General features: G+C 36.8%; 2 protein-coding genes across 3 annotated transcripts in view; one reads left to right on the top strand and one right to left on the bottom strand.

Moving 5' to 3' along the window:
- The window catches only part of ART3 (ADP-ribosyltransferase 3 (inactive)), a 142,047-nt gene that overhangs the window by 52,323 nt on the left and 63,364 nt on the right, over positions 1-26,360 (top strand). The window contains exon 1 of one of the 2 annotated variants that reach the window (XM_042984365.1): positions 8,796-8,931. The exons of the other annotated variant lie outside the window; for it this stretch is intronic. The gene's annotated coding sequence lies outside the window, so the exon portion shown is untranslated. Of the gene's footprint in view, positions 1-8,795; positions 8,932-26,360 lie in introns of those variants that run through there. 2 annotated transcript variants of the gene reach the window in all.
- Positions 1,336-7,650, bottom strand: CXCL11 (C-X-C motif chemokine ligand 11). Its single transcript, XM_015542447.2, has 5 exons — positions 7,603-7,650; positions 3,233-3,358; positions 2,531-2,657; positions 2,343-2,415; positions 1,336-2,115 (listed from the first exon to the last, which is right to left on the bottom strand). The coding sequence occupies exons 2-5, from the start codon at positions 3,291-3,293 to the stop codon at positions 2,074-2,076; spliced, it is 303 nt and encodes a 100-aa protein (XP_015397933.1). The 5' UTR covers positions 3,294-3,358; positions 7,603-7,650; the 3' UTR covers positions 1,336-2,073.

Below are 26,360 nucleotides of genomic sequence, written 5' to 3'. Positions count from 1 at the left end.
TTATCCAAGGGATACAGGTGTGCTGTTTCGAAGGGACACATGCACCCTAATGTTTATAGCAGCACTGTCAACAATAGCCAAAGTATGGAAAGAGCCCAAATGTCCATCGATGGATGATGAATGGATAAAGAAGATGTGGTGTATATACATATATATACAATGGGAGTATTACTTGGCAGTCAAAAAGAATGAAATCTTGCCATTTGCAACTAGGTGGATGGAACTGGAGGGTATTATGCTAAGTGAAATTAGAGAAGGACAAAAATCATATGACTTCACTCATATGTGGACTTTAAGAGACAAAACAGATGAACATAAGAGAAGGGAAACAAAAATAATATAAAAACAGGGAGGGAGACAAAACAGAAGAGACTCATAAATAAGGAGAACAAACAGAGGGTTACTGGAGGGGTTGTGGGAGGGGGGATGGGCTAAATGGGTAAGGGGCACTAAGGAATCTACTCCTGAAATCATTGTTGCACTATATGCTAACTAATTTGGATGTAAATTTTAAAAAATAAAAAATAAAAAAAATGCAACAGATTTCTGTACATTGATTTTGTATCCTGTGACTTTACTGAATTTGTGTATCAGTTCTAGCAGTTTTTTGGTAGAGTCTTTCGTTTTCTATGTAGGGTATCGTGTCGTCTGCAGATAGTGAAAGTTTGACTGCCCTCCTTGCTGATTTGGATGCCTTTTCTTTTTGTTGTCTGATTGCTGTGGCTAGAATTTCTAGTACTGTGTTAAATAACAGTGGTGAGAGTGGACATCCCTGCCTTGTTCCTGGCCATAGAGAAAAAGCTCTCATTCTTTCCCCATTGAGGATAATATTATCTGTGAGTCTTTTGTATATGGCCTTTAGTATGTTGAGGTATGTTCCCCCTAACCCTACTTTGTTGAGGATTTTTATCATGAATGAATATTGTACTTTGTGAAATGCCACATTATGGAAAGAGCCCAAATCCATCGACTGATGAATAAAGAAGAAATGGAATTATTTCTCAGGTATCCAGAGGAATGAAATCTTGCCGTTTGCAATGGATGGAGCTGGAGAGTATTATGCTAAGCGACATAAGAGAAAGACGAATACCATATGATTTCACTCTTTTGTGGAATTTAAGAAAACAAATGAACCTGGGAGGAAAAAAAAAGGCAAAATGAGAAACAGACTCTTTAACTCTAGAAAACAAACTGATGGTCACCAGAGGGGAGGTGGGGGGGGGGGAGGCTAAATAGGTGATGGGGAGTAAGGAGGGCACTTGTGATGAGCACCGGATGTTGTATGAATCACAGAATTCTACACCTGAAACTAATACTACACTGTATGTTAATTAATTGGAATTTAAATTAAAAAAGAAAAGAATCCCAAAAACTAAAGGTGACTGCCAGACATTTGCATATATTTATTTTTCAACATTTTTTTGGTAGACAAAAGTGTTGTTATATTTAAAATGTGTCCAAAATATTGCTACAGTTTACAAGAATAGATAAAATACACAATAGACACACACACCTTTATTGCATTAAAACATCTCAATGAAAAGTTGCTGAAAAAAATCAAATTAAGACCAAAGCTACTAATTCAGTTATAAAATATTTGCACTCATACCAGTTTTCCTTAGCTTATGTTTTTAATAGTACATTTCATAAATTATAGCCTTTTATAAAATGGGAATATATATAAGAACTTCTTCCCTAGATATATATGTGCTGTATGATTTTAGGGTAAAAAATGGATTTGTATTAAAACTATTTGGGGAATGTTTATTACACACATGTATGCTTTTGACTTATAAGGTCTTCTTGAGTCCAGTAATGTTATGTCTCCATTGTAACTAAAGGTTGTAATATGGCAGATAGATAAGTACAGAGACATAACTTCTAGAGACAGAAATGTTTTCATTGTCACAGAATAATTATAACCATCGGAACTCTGAGGTTCACTGATGCAGAAATGCATGAATGTACATTGCAACAGGCAGGAGAAAATCACTTTCCTCTTGTGGAATTCTTATCACTTCAGTTGTCACGGTTAAACTTGTTCTAGGTTTTCAAATTTTCTTTCCCAGGACTTCATACATCTTGATATTTTAAAAAATTCATTCTTTTAATTTTCTGAAATGAGAAAATGAGAGTTTTAAAAACATTGTGCTATTCTTGTTTCCAAGTGATTGAGGTGACATGTAAAATATATGGCAGGAGAGGAAAACTAGTCATAACCAAAGACCTCTTATCAAAATGCTTCACATAAAATCATAGCAGAATCCTATTTGCAGCTGTTTTTTCAAAAGATCTGTCGTGGATAAAACCAGTTATAAAATGGAAGTAATCTGGTACCCTACCTTGATTATAATGTTTGCTTGCTTCGATTTGGGATTTAGGCATCTTTGTCCTTTATGTGCTTTCAAGGTGATACTGTTAAGGAAGATCCAAAACAGTCTTAAATTTTGGATGGAAAAACATAAGTAAAACAAAAACACAAAACAAAAAAGCTTCTACCACTGTCATCTTTAGCGAGTTCATTACTTACATCACTTCTATTTTGTTACAGTTGTTACTTGGGTAAATTATGGTGGCTTTCTCAATATCTGCCACTTTCACTCCTTTTACTCCAGGGCCTATGCAAAGACAGCGTCCCCCTTTGAACATGGGGAAACCTAAAACAGATCATAGCATCAGTTACTAATACATCTGATTGCAGCAGATCTCTGTAGTTTATAATCCTGGTGAAATACATAAGCAGGGTTTTCATTAAGGATAAAGATAGCAATTTGTCAAATAGCACTTGACACTGCTGTCACTGGGAAAGGAACTAAAGTCAGGTGTTGATTTTTCTCTTTAAATTTGTGAACAAACCACATTAAAGAATAAAGGGAAACATGAAGGTTTATTGGAGGTTAAGCTTATTTGCCTCTTGCTTTTAGGCTCAAGAATTTTTCCAGTAAGCTAATAACATTACTTCATATAAATCTTAACAGACATTTAAGATTATTGCTTAAGGCTCTTGGCAGATATTGTAGCCAAATCAAAAATTCCATGAAGTATATCATTTCTAGTTTCAATAATCATCTCTAGTGCCTTACATACTTCAAACATTTTCTGCCAAAGCAGTAGTAACTTCTAATGTATGAGGTTAAATAAAAATTGAATCTTTTAGGAAAAGATGGAAGAAAAGACATTTGAAGCACTAGAAAAGAAATTTATAGGTTAAGAAATAAAAAGTACCATATACCTTGAACAATTGTAGCACAGAATATCACAGCCAAGACTATAACCATGCCCTTCACACTCATGTTTGTCTTTCACTGCTGTTGCTGCTGCTTCAGCATTAGTGCTCTTCTTGGAGGGAATAGAAATGCTGAACATGAAAGGCAGTTCTTTATCAGCATATGTAGGGCATTTTTATACACGTGCATTCCTCTTAGGGCAACAGGAATTCCCCTCCTTGAGTCATGGTGCTTTTTTGCTTCCATGAGTTTCTGTTTTGTTATTTTCTAAATATCACTGTCCTTTCCTATATGTTACAGTGCTGCAAGTAATAGGAATGTGAAAGCACTTTTTAAAGAGTAAAGAGCTATATAAATATAGAATAGGGGCACCCAGATGGGAACTAGCCTTCTCAAAGTAGCATTTCCTAGAAATGTATTTCATTATGGAACTAACAACGAACAATGAATTCTGATTGCCATTCAGGAAGATTGTCTTCCTATTTTCAGTCTATTCATCCTCCCTTCTTCACGTAACTGTATAAAAGAACATTTTTATTTTTATTTTTTTATCACTTTACTTTTGCTTTTAGGTCCAGATTCTCACCTGTAAGGGGTACCTTATTTGACATCAAATGACATTTATTTAACCTTATTTATATGCTGACTATAATTGCACATTTAAACAAGTGTCCCTGTACTTCTGAATTTATATCCATTTCTTTTTGCACATTTAACAGTTTTTACTTTATATATATTTTAGCACTGTTATTTACTGTATAAAGTTGTGGGACTTGTTGATTTAAAAAAAAAATGACCGTCTTTTCTTATGTATCTTTACCTTTTCCACTTAAGCTTTCTAGAGCTTTTTGTTTTAAGTGGGTCATATATGCTGGGGTGCCTGGGTGGCTCAGTCAGTTAAGCGTCCAGCTTTGGCTCAGGTCATGATCTCACGGCTTGTGAGTTCGAGCCCTGTGTTGCACTCTGTGCTGACAGCTCAGAGCCTGGAGCCTGCTTCAGATTCTGTGTCTCCCCTCTCTACCCCTCCCCTGCTCACTCTCTGTCTCTCTCTCTGTCTCTCAAAAATAAATACTAAAAAAAGAATAAAGGATCATATGCAGATACTTTAAAATGTCATACCTAAAGGACTTTTAATGGGTGAATTTAATTATTTAGTGGATAACTGGTTGTCTGTAAACTTTTAAAAATGCTTTCCTGCTATTTTTTGTTTTCTTTTTTCTAAGTTACAGTACAGTTAATAGTGTTCTATTAGTTTCTGGTGTACAATATAGTGATTAAAAAATTACGTACTTTTACTCAGTGTTCCTCATGATAGATGAATTCTTAAGCTTCTTCACCTATTTCACTCATTCCCCCCACTCACCTCCTCTCTGGTAACTGTCAGCTTGTTCTCTATAGTTAAGGGTCGGTTTTTTGGTTTGTGTCTTTTTTTTCATTGTTTTTCGTAAATTCCATATAAAAGTGAGATCATATGGTATTTGTCTTCTCTGGGTGACTTATTTCACTTAGTATTACACTTTTTAGATCCATCCATGTTGTTGCAAATGGCAAGGTTAAGATTTCATTCTTTTTTATGGCTGAGTAATATTTTGTGTGTGTGTGTGTGTGTGTGTGTATCACCTTTATCCATTCATCTTTGGATGGACACTAGGGCTGTTTCTGTGACTATTATAAATAAGGTTGCATATATCCTTTTGAATTAGTGTTTTTGTATTCTTCGGTTAAATACCCAGTAGTGTGATTATTGGATCATATGGTAGTTCTATTTTAAAATTTTGAGGAATCTCTTATTTTTTCCATAGGCACGGCAGCGGTTTGCATTCACAGATTGCCTTCTCAATTTAAATTTCTTTTCTTTAACGTTTTTTTTTTATGTGACTTGAAAAGAATACATTGTTTTACATTTTGCTAGTAATCTTTAAAATTTTTGTTACCTTTTCTATTTACATCAACTGTAAATAGTAGCTTATAGTTCCTCCTTTTGTAAGATGAGAATATAACCTAATTTTGTTACATAATCTGGGATATATAGATAGTTTAGTGTTTTCAGGTGATTATTTTTTATTATTGAGCTTCTTTTTTGAGAATTATCATTTACATTTTATCCTGAAATCACATACTTATTTACATATATTCCACATACAAAATTCTTTTAAAAACTAAAAATTTTTAAATTTAATCTTTATTATTTTCACAGTCTAATTTTTATTGATATAATTTAGATCTCCCAAAATTTACCTTTTTTAAAGTATACAGTTTAGCGGTTTTTAGTAAGGTGGTATATAATATCTGATAATAAAAACTATTTTGTTTTCATTCCATTAGTCTTGGCTTCAGGAGTAGATTTACTGGATTCGTCACTTATATACAACACCCAGTGCTCATCCCAATAAGTGCCCTCCTCAATGCCCATCACCTATTTTCCCCACCCCCCAACCCTCCACCCTAATAAACCTTCAGTTATCTGTATTTAAGAGTCTCTTGTGGTTTCCCTCCCTCTCTGTTTGTATCTTATTTTTCCTTCCCTTCCCCTATGGTTTTCTGTTAAGTTTCTCAAATACCACACATGAGTGAAATCATATGGTATCTTTCTCTGACTTATTTCACTTAGCATTAATACCCTCCATTTCCATCCACATTGTTGCAAATGGCAAGGTTGATACTATACATGGAAAACCAGAAAGACTCCACCAAAAAACTGCTAGAACTGATACATGAATTTGGCAGAGTCACAGGACATAAAATCTGTACAGAAATTGGTTGCATTTCTATACACCAATAATGAAGCAACAGAAAGATATCAAGGAATTGATTCCATTTACAATTGCACCAAGAACCATAGTATACCTAGGAATAAACCTAACCAAAGAGGTAAAGGAAAACAACACTGAAAACTATAGAAAGGTTATAAAAGAAATTGAAGAAGACACAAAGAAATGGAAAAGCATTCCTTGCTCATGGACTGGAAAAACAAATACCGTTAAAATGTCGATACTACCCAAAGCAATCTACACATTCAGTGCAATCCCAATCAAAATAGCACCAGTATTCTTCTCAGAGTTAGAACAAAGAATCCTAAAATTTGTATGGAACCACAAAAGACCCCAAAAAGCCAAAGTAATGTTGAAAAAGACAGCCAATGCTAGAGGCATCACAATCCCAGAATTTAGCCTGTATTACAAATCTGTAATCATCAATACAGTATGGTATTGGCACGAAAACAGACGCATAGACCAGTGGAATAGAATAAGAAAACCCAGAAATTCCTTGAGGCTTCTAATGTGTCACCTGTAATTAACTGCCTTTGCCTCCAGCTCATGTCTAACTGACTGCCTACTCTGTCAGTCCTTTCTTCTCTTTCTGTCATGGTTTGCTGGCTTTCTTCAGTGTTACATTTGCATTTCTTTTTATTTATTCTTTGCATGTCTATTACTGGATTTTGATTTATTGTTACCATTATGGTTGTATGTAATCTTTTGTGCACATAGCTGTCTATATTATGTTGATGATCTTTTAAGTTTGAAACCAATTTTTAGTCCCTTTATCCCCATGTTTTAGGTATATGGTGTCATATTTTACATCTTTTAATTTTGTGAGTTCCTTGACTGATTTTTTTAATAAAAATATTCATTTTTGCTGCTTTTGTGTTTCTTATTTTCATACTGTCATTTTGGTCTTTCCACTCAGAGTCCTCTTTAATATTTCTTTCAGGTCTAGTTTAGTAGTCCATGAACTCCTTTCATTTTTGTTTTTCTGGAAAACTCTTTATCTCTCCTTCTATTGTGAATGATAGCCTGGCTAGATAGTGTATTTTTGGCTGTAGATTTTTTCCCATTCAGCACTCATGTTAGGCTTGCCAGCTTTATGCTGAAAAATCACTGATAGAGTTAGGAGATTTCCCTTGTATGTAATTGTTTTCTTTGGTCTTGATGCTTAATTTTTCAACATTCTGCCATTTTAATTACAATATATCTTGGTGTGGATCTGCTTTTGTTGATTTTGTTGTGGGTTCTTGGTGCCTCCTGGCTCTGGATATTAGTTTCCTTCTCCCAGATTAGTGAAGCTAATAATTTCTTAAAATAAATTTTTCTGCCCCTTTTACTCTTCTTTTGGAAGAATGTTATTTTATTTTATCCATCAAATGTTATACATTTGATGGAATCACTGAGTTGCCTAAGTCTGTTCCACTTTGTAGATGTCTTTCTCCTCTTTTGTTCAGCTTGATTACTTTCCATTACTCTGTTTTCTAGGTCACTAATTCATTCCTGCGCTTCTTCCAGCCTGCTGTTCATTCCATCAAATGTGTTTCTCATTTCATTTAGTAAACCCTTTGTCTCTGTGTTATTCCTTCAGTAGCCATAATCACCATACTGACCTTCCCATACTTGAGAGAGCCACTGCTAGCCATTTATCTTTCTTTTCCTTCTCAGAATGCCAGAAATAATGGAATCAGAATCTTGGCACACCTTGTATGAAAGATTACTGAACTCAACCAAAGTTCTGGTTTTAAAGGAAAGACATCTGAAAGATAAACACAAAGAGAAAAAATAAGCTTTGAGTTTCCAGTGATTGAAGATTTGAAAAATAGTTACAGTTCAGTTTACTTTGCTTCTTAACTATGCTTGTTCATCATCAGATACAGGCTATCTATTGTATCTTGTTCCTGGAGTTGAATGGTGGTTTTCCATTGTCTTAATTAAATTTATTGCAAAGGAGAGGGTTTCCAGGAATAGCTAAGCTACAGGTGATTTATTGAACTACAGCTTTTTCATTTTCTTGGAAATTAGTCAATTAAGATTTTGATCTACCATTCCTTGTCAGAAAGGAAGGCTAATGTTTACCTTCTTGGAATGAGAGTTATCAAATAACAATCATTATTTGCCTTTTAAAATCTGGCAAAGCATAGCATATAAATATTGTTTGTGTTTTTTAGGGCCAAATTTACTTGCCTTGGCATGTTACTTTTTGCCAGGTTTACTGCCAAGTTATTTTAGTAGGTTATAATTAACAAGTGTCAAAGAAACTACTTGATTTGTTTTTTCAATAATTCAGAAGGAAAAAAAGAATAGGGGTTTACAATGAATTACTTCCCTTTAAAATTAAGATAAAATTTAAAAACCTCAAATATTAAAATTTAGAACCCAGAAGAAGAGACAATCAAGTTCTATTATATCATTAAATAGATTAACCCTCTTTCCCATGTCTTCTGTACTCCTCACAGAATGCTGCCAGTAGCGTGTATTGGGCCGGGAGCAGTGGGTTGTACAGAGCAACTTCAATATCACCATAAACTTCAGAGAAATTATTTTTCTCACAACAAAGGCAGCTTTGTGCATGGCCTTCAACTGGCCGCCTGGAAAATGACTGCAGTCTACAACTGCCAGGTCAATGTGGATGTTCATGTTAATTTTCCAAGTTGGGAAACAACATGCCCTATTGTTAAGGGATAGAAACATGTGAGAGATTAGCAATGAACAACTACAAACAACTAACTGAAAAGTTTCATTCAGTAAGGGAAAATTGTGCAGTAGCTTTACTTATCATTAGTTTATTTCCATTGCTCTTCAGAAAAGTTGGAAAAGAGAAGAAAATAGATCTGGCTGGTATTATTTCAGGGCTGGTTGGAAAAAGAATATTGCACAAGAGGATTGTTCCTGGAGAGATGAGTCCCGCATGTGCATGTTAGAGGAGATATGTGTGTAAGGTATGAAGCTGCATTGGATTTATTTGTACTGCATATATTTTTTAGTAAGATAAGTAAAATAGCCATTTATAAGGAGCATTTTGGTACATGTGGCTTGCCAGTTGCAGCTAAAGGTTAGTCAGTGTAATGTTTTAAATAGATATAGACAAGACTATAAAAACAGAAGGACTGGAAGGGTATTTTTGTTACAAATATTTCTTAGATTATCTTGATACTTAGAATAAATGACTTTCTTTTGGAAAGGAAACAATTGTTTAAGAAAACAATTCTTAAATATTTAGATGGGCTGTGTATTATTTTTATTTTGTATATTATACTGAATGCCATTTTCCTTTTTTATAAAAAGCCAACAAAACTTTATTCTCATTTCTAAGATTTTCCTCACTTCTTGAAAGGTTCCATCTTAGAAACATATCTATCCTACCTTACTTTCTATGTTTCCTAACTGCCCTATTCTTATTTTTAATGTGGGGGTAGGTGAGCGCTCAGAGGTGTGGTTAGGGAAGCATGGCTCACTCATCAGCTCTAGTTCTGCCTTTCACCTTGCATCTGTAGCAGTTATGGGCTGAATAATGGTAACAGGATTGGCGATAGAGACCAAAACTGCCGTCATTTGTTGGATGCCTGCCATATGCTATGTATTGTACATAGTGTCTCACTAGTGCTTACAATAATCCTGCAAGAAAGAGTACTACCACTTGCTTTTTAAAGAAGAAAATGAGGCTTCAAGAGATTATGTAACCCTCTTTCAAAAATTTAACACATTTAGTAACACTTTAGTACTAAAGTTGCAGAGTTGAGACAACAGCAATGATAAAGCACACTTACGTTCCCTTCTTCTGTGATGGAAGAGGGGGGTGAAAGGCAATCTCAAAGGTCTGACTTTGTAACTCCTAGATACAGGCCACCTTTGAAAATAGAAAACTCCAAAGAAGATTGAAGTAGAAAACTAAGTATGGAACAGTTTTGAATAAATGGAATCTGAGAGTCCTGGTGAGAAAGCAGCTAAGAAAGCTTGAGAATGTCTAGAGCTCCATTTAATTTACGCTGTGAGACTTCTTAAAATTTCCCCTTTGTTAGTAATGTTTATCCTCTATTTCTCCATCATGGGTAGTAGTAGTGACCCTTAGAAAACTTAAGTACAACTGATACTTACTCCAAGTATAGAGAAAAAGGAAAGAAGCCTATGTTCTTTTAACAATTAGCTGAGATGGACAGAAACTCTGGTCTTAGGTAGTAAGTAGCTAATGTCAGTGCAGTAGGCCATTCTTCGCCATTTGAGCCCTGTTTCCTAACCCTCAATTTTGGCAATATGTTCAGAGCCTCTCAGGATGTGAGAGCCTCTCAGGATGTGAGAGGCTCTGAACATATTGCCAAAATTGAGGGTTCGGAAATAGGGTTCAAATGGCGAGGAATCCAAGAGTTATGGAAAAGAGGCAGTTTTAGAGTAAGTGGAGAGCAGTCCTGGGAATTGCTGACAACAAGTATTATTACTTAACAGCAGCCGAATAATGAAATGTTGAATGTATTTAGATAGACCAGGAAAGAGACAGAGTTCCTGTTGCCCATCAGGTTGGGGACAGAGTGAATAAGACAGAAATGTATTCCTGACATTTTGAGACCTGTAGTATATTTCTCCCTAGAAAAATAATACATATTAGATTAGTTGGATTTCTAGGCTAGTCTGCTAAAGTAGAGTTACTTCATAAGCCTGCTAAAATAGAATTACCTCTTGACTTGAAATATAGACCCTGTTGTGGGGGAAAAAAAATCATCTTGATCGAAAATAATGAGTCTTCAGGGTGCTTGGATGGCTCAGACGGTTGAGCACCTGACTCTTGATTTTGGTCAGGTCATGCTCTCATGGTCGTGGGATTGAGCTCTTCATCGGGCTCTGTGCTGACAGCCTGGAGCTTGCTTGCGATTCTCTCTTTCCCTCTGTCTCTGTCCCTTCCCTGCTCGTGTGCACGCGCTCTCTCTGAATAAACATAAAAAAAATAATGGGTCTTCAAATGAATTTTTGAATTAAGTTCCACTGATAAGTGGAGAACTACATGTAAATTAGAATTAAAGAAAATGTAGTCAAACTTTGGGAAGTTTTCATGGTTTATAGATATTCATTAACATGATAATTTACTCTTAATTTTTATCAAATCAAAAATAATAGTGACACTTTTGAGTAATACTGATCAGTTATTTTATAGAATGTTTCACAATTTTGGCTTATTTTTATGTCAATGAGGTTATGCATTTTTTGGCAAGAAAACTGGAAAATGTGGTTATGTGTTTCTCAGTGTATCATATAAAGGAATTCATAATGTTAATATGTTTTATTACTAGTAATACTCATTTTAATCATTTTGTTAAGTTTGTGTCTGCCAGGAAGAACTGCCACAGACTGGGGCAGATTAAGAAGAAATAATGAAATACAGTGTGGGTCTTGGATAGGATCCTAGCAGAAAGGACATTGGTGGAAAAATCGGTGAAATTATTTCTTCAGTAAAGTGTGTAGTTTAGTCACCAATGTTCATTTTCTTTTCCTGATAACTGTACTGAGGTGACATAAGATGTTAACAGTGGGAGAAGAAGAGTGAGGGAGATAAGGATACACTGTACTATTTTTTCAACTTTGTAAAAGTCTAAAATTAACTCAGAAGTTAAAAATAGTACCTAATACTTACATAGTGCCTACTATGTACCAGACTATGCATCTGTTTACTCTTTGATTCCTCTCAACAACCTTGGGAGGGGAGCTATTATTATGCCCAGTTGACAGATAAGCAAACTGGATACAGAGAGGGGCACCTGAGTGGCTCACTTAGCTGTCTGACTTCTGCTCAGGTCATTATTTCAGTTTGTGGGTTCAAGTCCTGCATCGGGCTCGGCGCTGACAGCTCAGAGCCTGGAACCTGCTTCAGTTTCTGTGTCTCTGTCTCTCTCTGCTCGTCTCCTGCTCGCACTGTGTGTCTCTATCAAAAATAAACATTAAAAAAAAAAAAAAACTCGACACAGAGAAGTAAAAAACAAGCCCAGTGTTATGTGGTTATTAAGAGGTCACATAACGATTCAAGAGGAAGGGAAGATGGTGGCATAGGAGGACGCTGGGCTCACCGCACGTCCTGCTGATCACTTAGATTCCACCCACACCTGCCTAAATAACCCAGAAAACCACCAGAAGACTAGCAGAATGGAGTCTCCGGAGCCAAGCGAAGACGAGAGGCCCACGGAAGAGGGTAGGAAGGGCGGTGAGGGGTGCGCGATACACAGACTGGCGGGAGGGAGCCGGGGCAGAGGGGCAGCCGGCCGGCAAAGCAGAGCCCCCGAGTCTGACTTGCAAAGGCAGAGGGGCTGGACGGAGTGTGTTCTGACAGCAAGCAGGATTTAATATCTGTAAGGTTATAAGTTAACAGCTCTGCTCGGAGAGCGGGAGGGCTGGAGGACAACGGGAGGGAGAGTTGTTGAGCCCCGGAGGGAGAGTTGTTGAGCCCCGGATGGACGACAGAGTTCAGCTTGGCGGGGAACAAAGGCGCTCGCCAGCGCCATCTCCCTCGCCCATCCCTCAGCCAAAATCCCAAAGGGAACCAGTTCCTGCCAGGGAACTTGCTTGCACCGAGCAAACACCCATCGTTGTGCTTCTGCGGATCCATCCCTCCAGCGACAGGTCTGACTCCCTCCCGGTGCCACAGGGCCCCTCCCAAAGTGGATCTCTGAAGGAAAAGCAAGCTGAGCCTGCCCCTCCTGCCCCTGTGCACCTTGCCAATCCACCCCAGCTAATACGCCAGATCCCCAGCACCACAAGCCTGGCAGTGTGCAAGTAGCCCAGACGGGCCACGCCACCCCACAGTGAATCCCACCCCTAGGAGAGGGGAAGAAAAGGTACACACCAGTCTGAGTGTGGTCCCAGCGGTGGGCTGGGGCAGACATCAGGTCTGACTGTGGCCCCGCCCACCAGCGCAGGTTACTCCAGACAGCACAGAGGAGGAGCCCTGCAGTTCCGCACCACTCCAGGGACTATCCAAAATGACAAAACGGAAGAATTCCCCTCAAAAGAATCTCCAGGATATAGCAACAGCTCACGAACTGATCAAAAACGATTTAAACAATATAACAGAAAGTGAATTTAGGATAATAGTCATAAAATTAATCTCTGGGCTTGAAAACAGTATAAATGACAGCAGAGCATCTATTGCTACAGAGATCGAGGGACTAAGTAACAGCCAGGAGGAGCTAAAAAATGCTATTAATGAGCTGCAAAGTAAAATGGAGATGACCACAGCTTGGATTGAAGAGGCAGAGGAGAGAGAATAGGTGAACTAGAAGATACAATTATGGAAAAAGAAGAAGCTGAGAAAAAGATAAAAAATCCAGGAGTGTGAGGGGAAAATTAGAGAACTAAGTGATGCACTAAAGAGAAATAATCTACGCATAATTGGTATTCCAGAGGAGGAACAGAGAGGGAAAGGTGCTGAAGGTGTGCTTGAAGAAATAATAGCTGAGAACTTCCCTGATCTGGGGAAGGAAAAAGGCATTGAAATCCAAGAGGCACAGAGAATTCCCTTCAGACATAACTTGAATCGGTCTTCTGCATGACATATCATAGTGAAACTGGCAAAATACAAGGATAAAGAGAAAATTCTGAAAGCAGCTAGGGATAAACGTGCTCTAACATATAAAGGGAGACCAATAAGACTCGTGACGGATCTCTCTACTGAAACTTGGCAGGCCAGAAAGGGATGGCAGGAAATCATCAATGTGCTGAACAGAAAAAAATATGCAGCCGAGAATCCTCTATCCAGCAAGTCTGTCATTTAGAACAGAAGGAGAGATAAAAGTCTTCCCAAACAAATAAAAACTGAAGGAATTCATCATCACTAAACCAGCCCTACAAGAGATCCTAAGGGGGATCCTATGAGACAAAGTACCAGAGACATCACTACAAGCATGAAACCTACAGATGTCACAATGACTCTAAACCCATATCTTTCTATAATAACACTGAACGTAAATGGACTAAATGTGCCAACCAAAAGACATAGGGTATCAGAACGGAGAAAAAAACAAGACCCATCTATTTGCTGTCTACAAGAGACTCATTTTAGACCTGAGGACACCTTCAGATTGAAAGTTGAGGGGATGGAGAACTATTTATCATGCTACTGGAAGTCAAAAGAAAGCTGGAGTAGCCATACTTACATCAAATAAACTAGACTTTAGATTGAAGGCTGTAACAAGAGATGAAGAAGGGCATTATATAATAATTACAGGGTTTATCCATCAGGAAGAGCTAACAATTATAAATGTTTATGCACTGAATACGGGAGCCCCCAAATATATAAAACAATTACAAACATAAGCAACCTTACTGATAAGAATGTGGTAATTGCAGGGGACTTTAATACTTCACTTACAACAATGGATAGATCATCTAGACACATGGTCAATAAAGAAACAAGGGCCGTGAATGATACATTGGATCAGATAGACTTGACGGATATATTTAGAACTCTGCATCCCAAAGCAACAGAATATACTTTCTTCTCGAGTGCACATGGAACCTTCTCCAAGATAGATTCCCATACTGGGTCATAAAACAGCCCTTCATAAGTATACAAGAATTGAGATCATACCATGCACACTTTCAGACCACAATGCTATGAAGCTTGAAATCAACCACAAGAAAAAGTCTGGAAAACCTCCAAAGCATGGAGGTTAAAGAACACCCTACTAAAGAATGAATGGGTCAACCAGGCAATTAGAGAAGAAATTAAAAAATATATGGAAACAAACGAAAATGAAAATACAACAATCCAAACGCTTTGGGATGCAGCGAAGGGAGTCCTGAGAGGAAAATACATTGCAATCCAGGCCTATCTCCAGAAACAAGAAAAATCCCAAACACAAAATCTAACAGCACACCTAAAGGAAATAGAAGCAGAAGAGCAAAGACAGCCTAAACCCAGCAGAAGAAGAGAAATAATAAAGATCAGAGCAGAAATAAACAATATAGAATCTAAAAGAACTGTAGAGCAGATCAATGAAACCAAGAGTTGGTTTTTTGAAAAAATAAACAAGATTGATAAACCTCTAGCCAGGCTTCTCAAAAAGAAAAGGGAGATGACCCAAATAGATAAAATTATGAATGGAAATGGAATTATTACAACCAATCCCTCAGAAATACAAGCAATTATCAGGGAATACTATGAAAAATTATATGCCAACAAACTGGAAAACCTGGAAGAAATGGGCAAATTCCGAAACACCCACACACTTCCAAAACTCAATCAGGAGGAAATAGAAAGCTTGAACAGACTCATAACCAGCAAAGAAATTGAATCAATCATCAAAAATCTCCCAACAAATAAGAGTCCAGGGCCAGATGGCTTCCCAGGGGAGTTCTACCAGACGTTTAAAGCAGAGATAATGCCTATCCTTCTCAAGCTATTCCGAAAAATAGAAAGGGAAGGAAAACTTCCAGACTCGTTCTATGAAGCCAGTATTACTTTGATTCCTAAACCAGACAGAGACCCAGTAAAAAAAGAGAACTACAGGCCAATATCCCTGATGAATATAGATGCAAAAATTCTCAATAAGATACTAGCAAATCGAATTCAACAGCATGTAAAAAGAATTATTCACCATGACCAAGTGGGATTTATTCCTGGGATGCAGGGCTGGTTCAGCATTTGCAAATCAATCAACGTGATACATCACATTAATAAAAGAAAAGATAAGAACCATATGATCCTGTCAATCGATGCAGAAAAAGCATTTGACAAAATTCAGCATCCTTTCTTAATAAAAACCCTTGAGTAAGTCGGGATAGAAGGAACATACTTAAACATCATAAAAGCCATTTATGAAAAGCCCACAGCTAATATCATCCTCAATGGGGAAAAACTGAGAGCTTTTTCCCTGAGATCAGGAACACAACAGGGATGTCCACTCTCACCGCTGTTGTTTGACATAATGTTGGGAGTTCTAGCATCAGCAATCAGACAACAAAAGGAAATCAAAGGCATCAAAATTGGCAAAGATGAAGTGAAGATTTCACTTTTTGCAGATGACATGATATTATACATGGAAAATCCGATAGACTCCACCAAAAGTCTGCTAGAACTGATACATGAATTCAGCAAAGTTGCAGGATACAAAATCAATGTACAGAAATCAGTTGCATTATCATACACTAACAATGAAGCAACAGAAAGACAAAGAAACTGATCCCATTCACAATTGCACCAAAAGGCATAAAATACCTGGGAATAAATCTAACCAAAGATGTAAAAGGTCTGTATGCTGAAAACTATAGAAAGCTTATGAAGGAAATTGAAGAAGATATAAAGAAATGGAAAAACATTCTGTGCTCATGGATTGGAAGAATAAATATTGTCAAAATGTCAATACTACCCAAAGCTATCTACACATTCAATGCAATCCCAATCAAAATTGCACCAGCATTCTTCTTGAAGCTAGAACAAGCAATCCTAAAATTCGTATGGAACCACAAAAGGCCCCGAATAACCAAAGTAATTTTGAAGAAGAAGACCAAAGCAGGAGGCATCACAATCCCAGACTTTAGCCTCTACTACAAAGCTGTAATCATCAAGACAGCATGGTATTGGCACAAAAACAGACACATAGACCAATGGAATAGAATAGAAACCCCAGAACTAGACCCACGAAAGTATGGCCAACTAATCTTAGACAAAGCAGGAAAGAATATCCAATGGAAAAAAGACAGTTTCTTTAACAAATGGTGCTGGATAGCAACATGCAGAAGGTTGAAACTAGACCACTTTCTCACACCATTCACAAAAATAAACTCAAAATGGATAAAGGACCTGAATGTGAGACAGGAAACCATCAAAACCCTAGAGGAGAAAGCAGGAAAAGACCTGTCTGACCTCAGCCGTAGCAATTGCTTACTTGACACATCCCCAAAGGCAAGGGAATTAAAATCAAAAATGAACTATTGGGACCTCATGAAGATAAAAAGCTTCTGAACAGCAAAGGAAATAACCAACAAAACTAAAAGGCAACCAACTGAATGGGAAAATATATTTGCAAATGACACATCGGACAAAGGGCTAGTATCCAAAATCCATAAAGAGTTCACCAAACTCCACACCTGAAAAACAAATAATCCAGTGAAGAAATGGGCAGAAAACATGAATAGACACTTTTCTAAAGAAGACATCCGGATGGCAAACAGGCACATGAAAAGATGCTCAATGTCGCTCCTCATCAGGGAAATACAAATCAAAACCACACTCAGATACCACCTTACACCAGAGTGGCCAAAATGAACAAATCAGGAGACTAAAGATGCTGGAGAGGATGTGGATAAATGGGAACCCTCTTGCACTGTTGGTGGGAATGCAAACTGGTGCAGCCGCTCTGGAAAACAGTGTGGAGGTTCCTCAAAAAATTAAAAATAGACCTACCCTATGACCCGGCAGTAGCACTGCTAGGAATTACCCAAGGGATACAGGAGTGCTGATGCATAGGGGCACTTGTACCCCAGTGTTTATAGCAGCACTCTCAACAATAGCCAAACTGTGGAAAGAGCCTAAATGTCCATCAACTGATGAATGGAATAAAGAAATTGTGGTTTATATGCACAATGGAGTACTACGTGGCAATGAGAAAGAATGAAATATGGCCCTGTGTAGCAACGTGGATGGAACTGGAGAGTGTGATGCTAAGTGAAATAAGCCATACAGAGAAAGACAGATACCATATGTTTTCACTCTTATGTGGATCCTGAGAAACTTAACAGAAACCCATGGGGGAGGGGATGGGAAAAAAAAAAAAAAGAGGTTAGAGTTGGAGAGAGCCAAAGCATAAGAGAGTCTTAAAAACTGAGAATGAACTGAAGGTTGATGGGGGGTGGGAGGGGGGAGGGTGGGTGATGGGTATTGAAGAGGACATCTTTTGGGATGAGCCCTGAGTGTTGTATGAGTGTCAAACCAATTTGACAATAAATCTCATATATTAAAAAAAAAGGTCATTGGGGCGCCTGGGTGGCGCAGTCGGTTAAGCATCCGACTTCAGCCAGGTCACGATCTTGCGGTCCGTGAGTTCGAGCCCCGCGTCAGGCTCTGGGCTGATGGCTCGGAGCCTGGAGCCTGTTTCCGATTATGTGTCTCCCTCTCTCTCTGCCCCTCCCCCATTCATGCTCTGTCTCTCTCTGTCCCAAAAATAAATAAAAAACGTTGAAAAAAAAATTAAAAAAAAAAATAAAAAAACAGGTCACATAGCTAGAAAATGTCTATGTTGGGGTTTAAACTGAGGTGTTTTGGATCTGGAAATTCATTGCATCATACTGGCTTTCACTGTGCGCCTATGCATGTGCACAGATTTCCCCCTACCCTGTTTGTCTTCCTACCCCTGTATGTATGGTTTAAGACTAATTTATAAAGAGATGAGTTCAAGATGGCCATATAGGAGGATCCTGAACTCACTTCCTCTCATAGACACAACAGATTTACAACTACATATGGAATAATTTCCTCTAAAATAAGACCTAAAAACCAGAGGAACAGAATCTCTACAACAAAGGATAAAAGGTCAGCATTGAAACAGGTATGAGAGGCAGAGACACAACCTCTCAAAAAAAAAAAAAAAAAAAAAAGAAAGAAAGAAAGAAAAGAAAAGAGAAAACAGACCATAGGCAATCCACAACCAGGAAGGATCTGAAAAATATGGAACTTTTCCTTGAGAATCAAGGATCTGTGTTGCATATCAGGCACTGTAGCTTTCATAAGAGAGATGAATCCTCAATATGCCTGGCTTTGAAAATCAACATGGATTATGTTCAGGAAAACCGCAGAACTTTAGGGAATAGAGAATTTACTCTTAAATAGCTTGTACATAGATTCACTCATTCTTTGACCCCGTGCTAAAACACCAGTTTGGAAAGCACCTAGATTATAAGTGAAGAACATCTACTTAATTAATCTTAAGGTGTCTGCCTGAGATGCAGGAACTTGTTGGGATTCTGCTGACATGGAGACACTTATAGGTGCCATTTTTGCAATCTTATTCTAATATGCTGGTGCTAGCCCTAGTGGTTGCCATTTGGAACTCTTTCTCTAGCCTGTGGGTCCAGGAGGGTACAACCCGCACTGCAGCCTTGCATCACAGCCAGACCAGTGAGAGCTCCAGCCACCCTCATGTTGTCGCCCCACCAAGGTAGGTGGGTGTGCACAGTTCCCACAGGGGGTGTCCCTACAGTGCTTGGCACAGGTGGCCAGAGGATATACCACTTCTGAGTTTCATGGGATATCTCCTACACAAAACTACTTCAGGGCTGGGAGAGTTAGCTGATTTGCCTAATACAAAACACAAAGACAGGCAAAATGAGGAAATGGAGGAATATCCAAATGTGAAAGAATAAGACAGAACTTCAGAAAAAGACCTTAATGAAACAGGTAATAAATCTGCCTAATAAACAGTTCAAAGTAACAGTCATTAATATGCTCTAAACTTGGATAAGAATGGGTGAACACAGTGAGAGCTTCAACAAAGAGAAAATGTAAGAAATTAACAAACAGAACTTACAGGGCTGAAGAATACAATAACTGAAAAATTTACTAGAGGGGTTCAACAGCAGATTGTAGTGAAGCAGAACATATCAGTGAGCTAGAAGACAGAGCAGTGGCACTCATCCACACAGAGCAACAAAGAGAAAAAAGAGTTTTAAAAATAGTGAAGATACCTTAGGGGCTTTTGGGACAATATCTGGAGGAATAACATTTACATTACAGGGATCCCAGAAGGAAAAGAGAGAGAGATAGTGCCACAAAACTTACTTTAAGAAATAATGGCTGAAAACTTCTCTGATCTGGGGAAGGAGACAGACATTCAAGTTCTGGAAGCCCACAAAGTTCCAAATAGGATGAATCCAAAAAGATCTACACCAAGATACATTAATAATAAGAATTGTAAAAGTTAAATAGAGTCTTAAAAGCAGCAAGAGAGAAACAACTTGTTGTGTACACAGGAAATTCCATAATGCTATCAGCAGATTTTTTTTAGCAGAAACTTTGCAGACCAGCAAGGAGTGGGATGACATATGAAAAGTGCTACAAGGAAAAAACTTCCAATCAAGAATTCTTTAACTGGAAAAGTTATCATTTAGAATTAAAGAGGAGATCTGATGCGTTTTCCAGATAAGCAAAACTAAAGGTGTACATCACCATTAACTGGACTTACAAGAAATGTTAGAGACTTCTTTAAACCGAAAAAAGATGACACTAGTTAGTAACAAGAAAACATACAAAAGGGTTGGAATGGAAAAGGTAAATATATAGTAAAGATAGTGGAATAACTTATAAAGGAATTATGAAGGTTAAAAGACAATAGTAGTAAAAGTAACTAAAACTACAATAATTAGTTAAGGGATACATAAAATAAAACGATGTAAAATGTGACATTAAGAATATAAAACATGGGGGGTGAATAAAAATGTAAAATTCTGGAGTATGTTCAAATTTAAGCTCCTATGAAAACCAACTGTTATATACATAGTATGTTATACATGAACCTCATGGTAATCATAAGCAAAAACTTACTGTAAATACACTAAAGAAAATGAGAAAGAAATCTAAATATAACCCTGAAGAGTACCATCAAATCACAGTGGAACAGGGGTGTCTGGGTGGCTCAGTTGGTTAAGCATTCGACTCTTGATTTTGGCTCAGGTCATGATCTCACAATTGGTGAGATTGAGCCCCATGCTGGGCTCTGCACTGACAGCATGATGCACATGTGTGCATGCTCTCTCTCAAAATAAATAAATATACTTAAAAAAATCACAAAGGAAGAGAGAGAAGAAGGAAGGAATAGAGAGGAACTACAAAAACAACCAGAAAACAGTTAACAAAATGGCATAATTACATACCTCTCAATAGTTAAGTGTAAATTCTCTAATCAAAAGATAAATAGTGGATGAATGAATTAAAAAAAGAGACCCATTTGTATATGATGCCTATAAGAAACTCTCTTCTGAAGTAAAGACACACAGATTGAAGTGAGGGGATAGAGAAAGATGTTCTATGTAAATGGAAATTTAAAGAAATCTGGCATAGCTATACTTACATCAGACAAAATAGATTTTCTTAAAAAATTCATTTTAGATAAAATAGACTTGAAAACTGTAAAAAGACAAGGGCATTACAAAACAATAAAGGGGTCAGTCCAGTAAGAAGAGATAATGTAAACATACATGCACCCAGCATAGAAGCACCAAAATATATAAAGCAAATATTTACAGACCTAAAGGGAGATATTGGCAATATTGACATCAATACAAGAATAGTAGGGGATTTTAACACTCCACTTATATCATTGGATAGATCAGCCAGACGGAAAATCAATAAGGAAACATCAGCCTTACGTGGCAAATTAGATCAGATGAACTTACAAGATACATACAGAATACTACATCCAAAAGTAGCAGAATACACATTCTTCTCAAGTGCATATTCTTCAGGATAGATTGTATGTTAGGCCACAAAACAAGTCTTAATAAATTTAGAAGACTGAAATCATGGCAAGCATCTTTTCTCACCACAATGGTATGAAACTAGAAATTGATTAAAAGAAGAAAACTGGAAAAAAAATCCCACAAAAATCTGTATTTTAAACAACATGCTACTCAACAACCAGTGGATCATGAAGAAGTCAAAGGAGAAATCAAAGAATACCCAGAGACAAATGAAAACAGAAATACGGTATACCAAAATCTTTCGGATGCAACAGAAGCATTTCAAAGGCAGAGGGGTGGGGTGGCGGTAGGGGGGTGAAGTTCATAGTATTACAGGCCTTCCTCAAGAAACAAGAAAAATATCAAATAAATGGGGGCACCTGGGTGGCTCAGTCAGTTAAGCATCCGACTTTGGCTCAGGTCATGATCTCATGGCTTGTGAGTTCAAGCCCTGTGTTGGGCTCTATGCTGACAGCTCAGAGCCTGGAGCCTGCTTTGGATTCTGTGTCTCCCGCTCTCTCTCTCCCCCTCCCCTGCTCACTCTCTGTCTCTCTCTCAAAAATAAATATTTAAAAAATTAAAAAAAATCAAAGATCACACTTTACACCTAAAGGAACTAGAAAAGGAACAAATGAAGCCAAAGATTTAGTAGAAGGAAGTAAATAATAAAGAGCAGAGCAGAAATAAATAATATAGAGACGAAAAAGACAAGATCGAAAAATCAGTAAAATGAAGAGCTGGTTCTTTGCAAAGATTTAAAAAAAAAAAAAAAGACATTCCTTTAGCTGGATGCACCAAGAGAGAAAGAGAAGGTTCAAATAAATAAAATCAGAGATGAAATTAATTAAACTAATGTATCTCTGTATGCTAACTATACTGGAATTAAAACTTTAAAAGTCAGAAAAAAAGAAATTAACAGAAATATACAAGATCATAACAAAGTACAGTAGACTCTTGAAGAACACCAGAGTTAGGGACACTGACCCCTTGCTTAGTCAGAAATCCACATATAACTTTTGACTCCCCCCCATAATTAACTACTAATAGCCTACTGTCAACTGGAAGCCTTATTGATAACATAAGCAGTCAATAAACATACTTCATATGTCGTATCTGTTATATACTGGATTCTTACAATAAAGTAACCTAGAGAAAATAAAACGTTATTAGGAAAATTTTAAGGAAGAGAAAGTACATTTATAGTACTGTATTTATTGAAAACAAAATTCATGTATAAGTGGACCTGCACAATTCAAACCCATTTTTGTTCAAGGGTCAACTGTATTATGAACATTTATGTGCCAACAAATGGAATACCTTGAAGAAATGGATAAATTCCTAGAAACACAATCTTCCAAGACTGAATCATGGAAAAATTGAAAATCTGAATAGACAGAATTCTAGTAGAAGTTTGGGTCATAATAAAAAACCTCCCAGCAAAACCCCAGACTAGACAGTTTCACTGGTGAATTCTACTAAACTTTCAAAAAAGATTAATACCTATTCTCAAACACTTCCAAAATTTGAGGAGGGAATGCTTCTAAAGTCATTTTATGAGGCTGGCATTACCTGGACACCAAAACCAGACAAGGAAACCACAAAAAAAGAAAACAAAAGGCCAGTATCCTTGATGAACACAGATGCACAAATTCTCAATAAAATAGTAGCAAACTGAATTCAACAAGACATTAAAAGGATCATATGCCACAATGAAGTATTTATTCCAGGGATGTAATAATGGCTCAACATCCACAAATCAAACTGCAGTACACCACATTAGCTAACCAAATGAAGGATAAAAGTCATATAGGCATCTGAATAGATGTTTAAAAAAACAGTTAACAAAATTCAACATCCATTTATGATAAAAACTCTCAACAATGTGAGTATAGAGGGAACATACCTCAACATCATAAAGGCTATATATGACAACCCCATAGCTCATATCATGCTCAGTGATCAAAAGATGAAAGCTTTTCCTTTAATATCAGGAATAAGACAAGGATATATACTCTTACCACTTTTATTCAGCATAGTATTAGAAGTCTTGGTGACATCAGTACAGCAAGCAAAAAGAAAAAAGCATACAGAGTGGAAAGGAAGAAATAAAGCTGTCACTATTTGCAGATGACATAATACTATATACAGAAAACTTTAAGGTCTCCACTAAAAAACTATTAGAATAAACTAATTCACTAAAGTTGGAGGATACAAAATCAATATACAGAAATCAGTGGCATTTCTTTACACTAATAAACTATTAGGGAAATTAAGAAAGCAGTCCTATTTACAATTGCGTCAAAAAGAGTGAAATACTTTGGACTGAATTTAACCAAGGAGGTAAAAGACCTATAGAGTGGAAGTGTAAGACATTGATGAAGAACACAAATAACTGGAAAGATACTCTGTGCTCATAGATTAGAATTGATGCTGTTAAAATGTCCATATTATCCAAAGCAATGTACAGTTTCAGTGTAATGCCTATCAGAATTTCAGTGAATAGTATTTTTCATAGAACTAGAACAAGTAATTACAATTTTATATAGAACCACATAAAATACCAAATAACTAAAACAATGTTGAGAAAGAACAAAGCTGGGAGTATCATGCTCTGTGGCCTCAAAATATACTATAAAGCTATATTAATCAGAACAGTATGGTGTTAGCATAAAAACAGACACAGAGATCAATGAAGCAGAATTGAGAACCCAGAAATAAATCTGCATGTATATGGGTAATTAATTTATGACCAAGAAGCCAAGAACATACAACAGAGAAAGGATGTTTCTTCAATATGTGATGCTGGGGAAATTGGACAGCCACATGCAAAAGAATGAAAGTATAGTACTATCTTCATACACAAAAATTAAAATGGATTAAAGAAATGATTTGAAAATATAAAATTCCTAGAAGAAAGCATAGGTGGTAAGCTTTTTGACACTGATTTTAGGGATGTGTTTGTTGGGTCTGACTCCAAAGGCAAGAGAAACAAAAATAAACTAAAAACCTTCTGCACAATGAAGGAAACCATCATCAAAACAAAAAGGCAACCTACCAAATGGAAAAGTTCTTTGCAGATCATATACACAATAAGGGGCTAATATCTGAAATCTATAAAGAACTCCTACAACTCAACAAGGAAAAAAATTAGCAGATAACAAAATTGGCAGAAGATCTGAATAGAAGTTGTTCCAAGGAAGATATACAGGTGGCCAACAGTCACATGAAAAGATGTTCAGCATCACTAGTTATTAGGGAAATGAAAATCAAAGCCACAATGAGATAGTACTTCACACCTGTTAGAATGATGGTTATCAAAAAGATAAGAAATAACAAGTTTGGAAGGGATGTGGTGGGACTGTAAATTGGTACAGCTTCTACTTGGAAACAGGATGGAGATTCCTCAAAAAATTAAGAATAGATGTAACTAAATGATCCAGTTATTCCACTTTTTGGGTGTTTATCCAAAGAATGTGAAAAGACTAATTTAAAAGGATATATGTACCCCTGTTTTCATTGCAGCATTATTTCCAATAGCCAAGATATGGAAACAACCCAAACATCCATTGATAGATGAATGGATGAAGAAGCTGTGGTATATGTATAATGGAATATTACTGAGCCATAAATAAGAATGAAATGTTGTCATTTGCAGACATGAATGAACATTGAGGGTAGTATGCCAAGTGCTAAGTCAGATGCAGGACAACAAATACCATATGATTTCATTTGTGTAGAATGTAAAGAAAAAAAAACTCCCAACAAAACAACAAAGCAAACAGTACAAAAGCAAACTCATAGATACAGAGAACAGATTGTTGTTTATCAGAGGGGAAGGGAGTGGAGAGTTGGTGAAGTGGGTGAAGGGGGTCGATTGTATGGTGATAGATGGTAACTAGACTTTGTAGTGCATAAAGATATCGAATGTTGTACACCTGAAACTGAAAAATGTTATATACCTATTTTATCTAATTAAAAAAATGAAAATAATTCATACTTAGTAAAACAGGTCTTTGCTCTCCTGAGGCAATCTCTGTTAACTAGGTTTTTTTAATCCTTCAGAGGATTGAACATTGATAACAACCCACTTTGGTTTTTGTCCATGATATTCAGAGCTATGCTTTGGCATGGTTTTGTTCTCTTTTCAGAAACTTCTTACAGCATGTTGACTAGTATAGATAGCAATTGTGTTGGAAACTAGGGAATCCCATCAGAGATGGTCCAACAAGAAGCCTATCTCAGTACAACTGACCCTTGAATAATAAGGGTTTGAACTGTATGGGTCCACTGATAATGTGGATATGTTTTGATAAATATAGTACTGTAAATATATTTTCTCTTCCATATGATTTTCTTAACATTTTCTTTTCTCTAGCTTAAGAATACAATATATAATACATATAACATACAAAATCTGTTAATCAACTGTTTATGTTACTAATAAGGCTTCTGGCCGACAGCAGGCTATTAACTTTTTGGGAATCAAAAGTTATACATGAATTTTCAACTATCTGGGGATTCAGTGCCCCTAATCCCTGCTTTGTTCAAGGGTCAGTTGTAAAGTGTTCATTGCTCACAAGTGATGGGTGCAGTCTGCACAATAAAATTAAGTAGGATCAAACTTTTTTAGAATTTAGCCAAGAAGTTCTGGCTATTCTCATAAATGTTTCAGTTAATATGAATGCCCATTTCATGTTAATATTGAGGTTTCCTATTTCTTTAAAAAAACCCCAGCTTGGTAGCCATGTAACAATGGCTTTGTTTGTATTCTTTAAAATGAAGGAAGGTTATGTGTGGAGTACTGTAGATAGGAACTTTGGGAGTTTGAATGAATTACTTGAGTCTGGTTACCAGTTAATGTAGAGACTGAACCTGAGCTGCTTATAACTGCTAGAGCTAGATGTTTCTACAAGGTGTGTATTGCTCTGAAGAAAAGATT

This window comes from Panthera tigris, chromosome B1 (assembly GCF_018350195.1).
Source record: "Panthera tigris isolate Pti1 chromosome B1, P.tigris_Pti1_mat1.1, whole genome shotgun sequence".
Classification (NCBI taxonomy): Eukaryota; Metazoa; Chordata; class Mammalia; order Carnivora; family Felidae; genus Panthera; species Panthera tigris.
The sequence above is the reverse complement of the archived record's forward strand: the minus strand, read 5'-3'. Positions and strand labels throughout refer to the sequence as shown.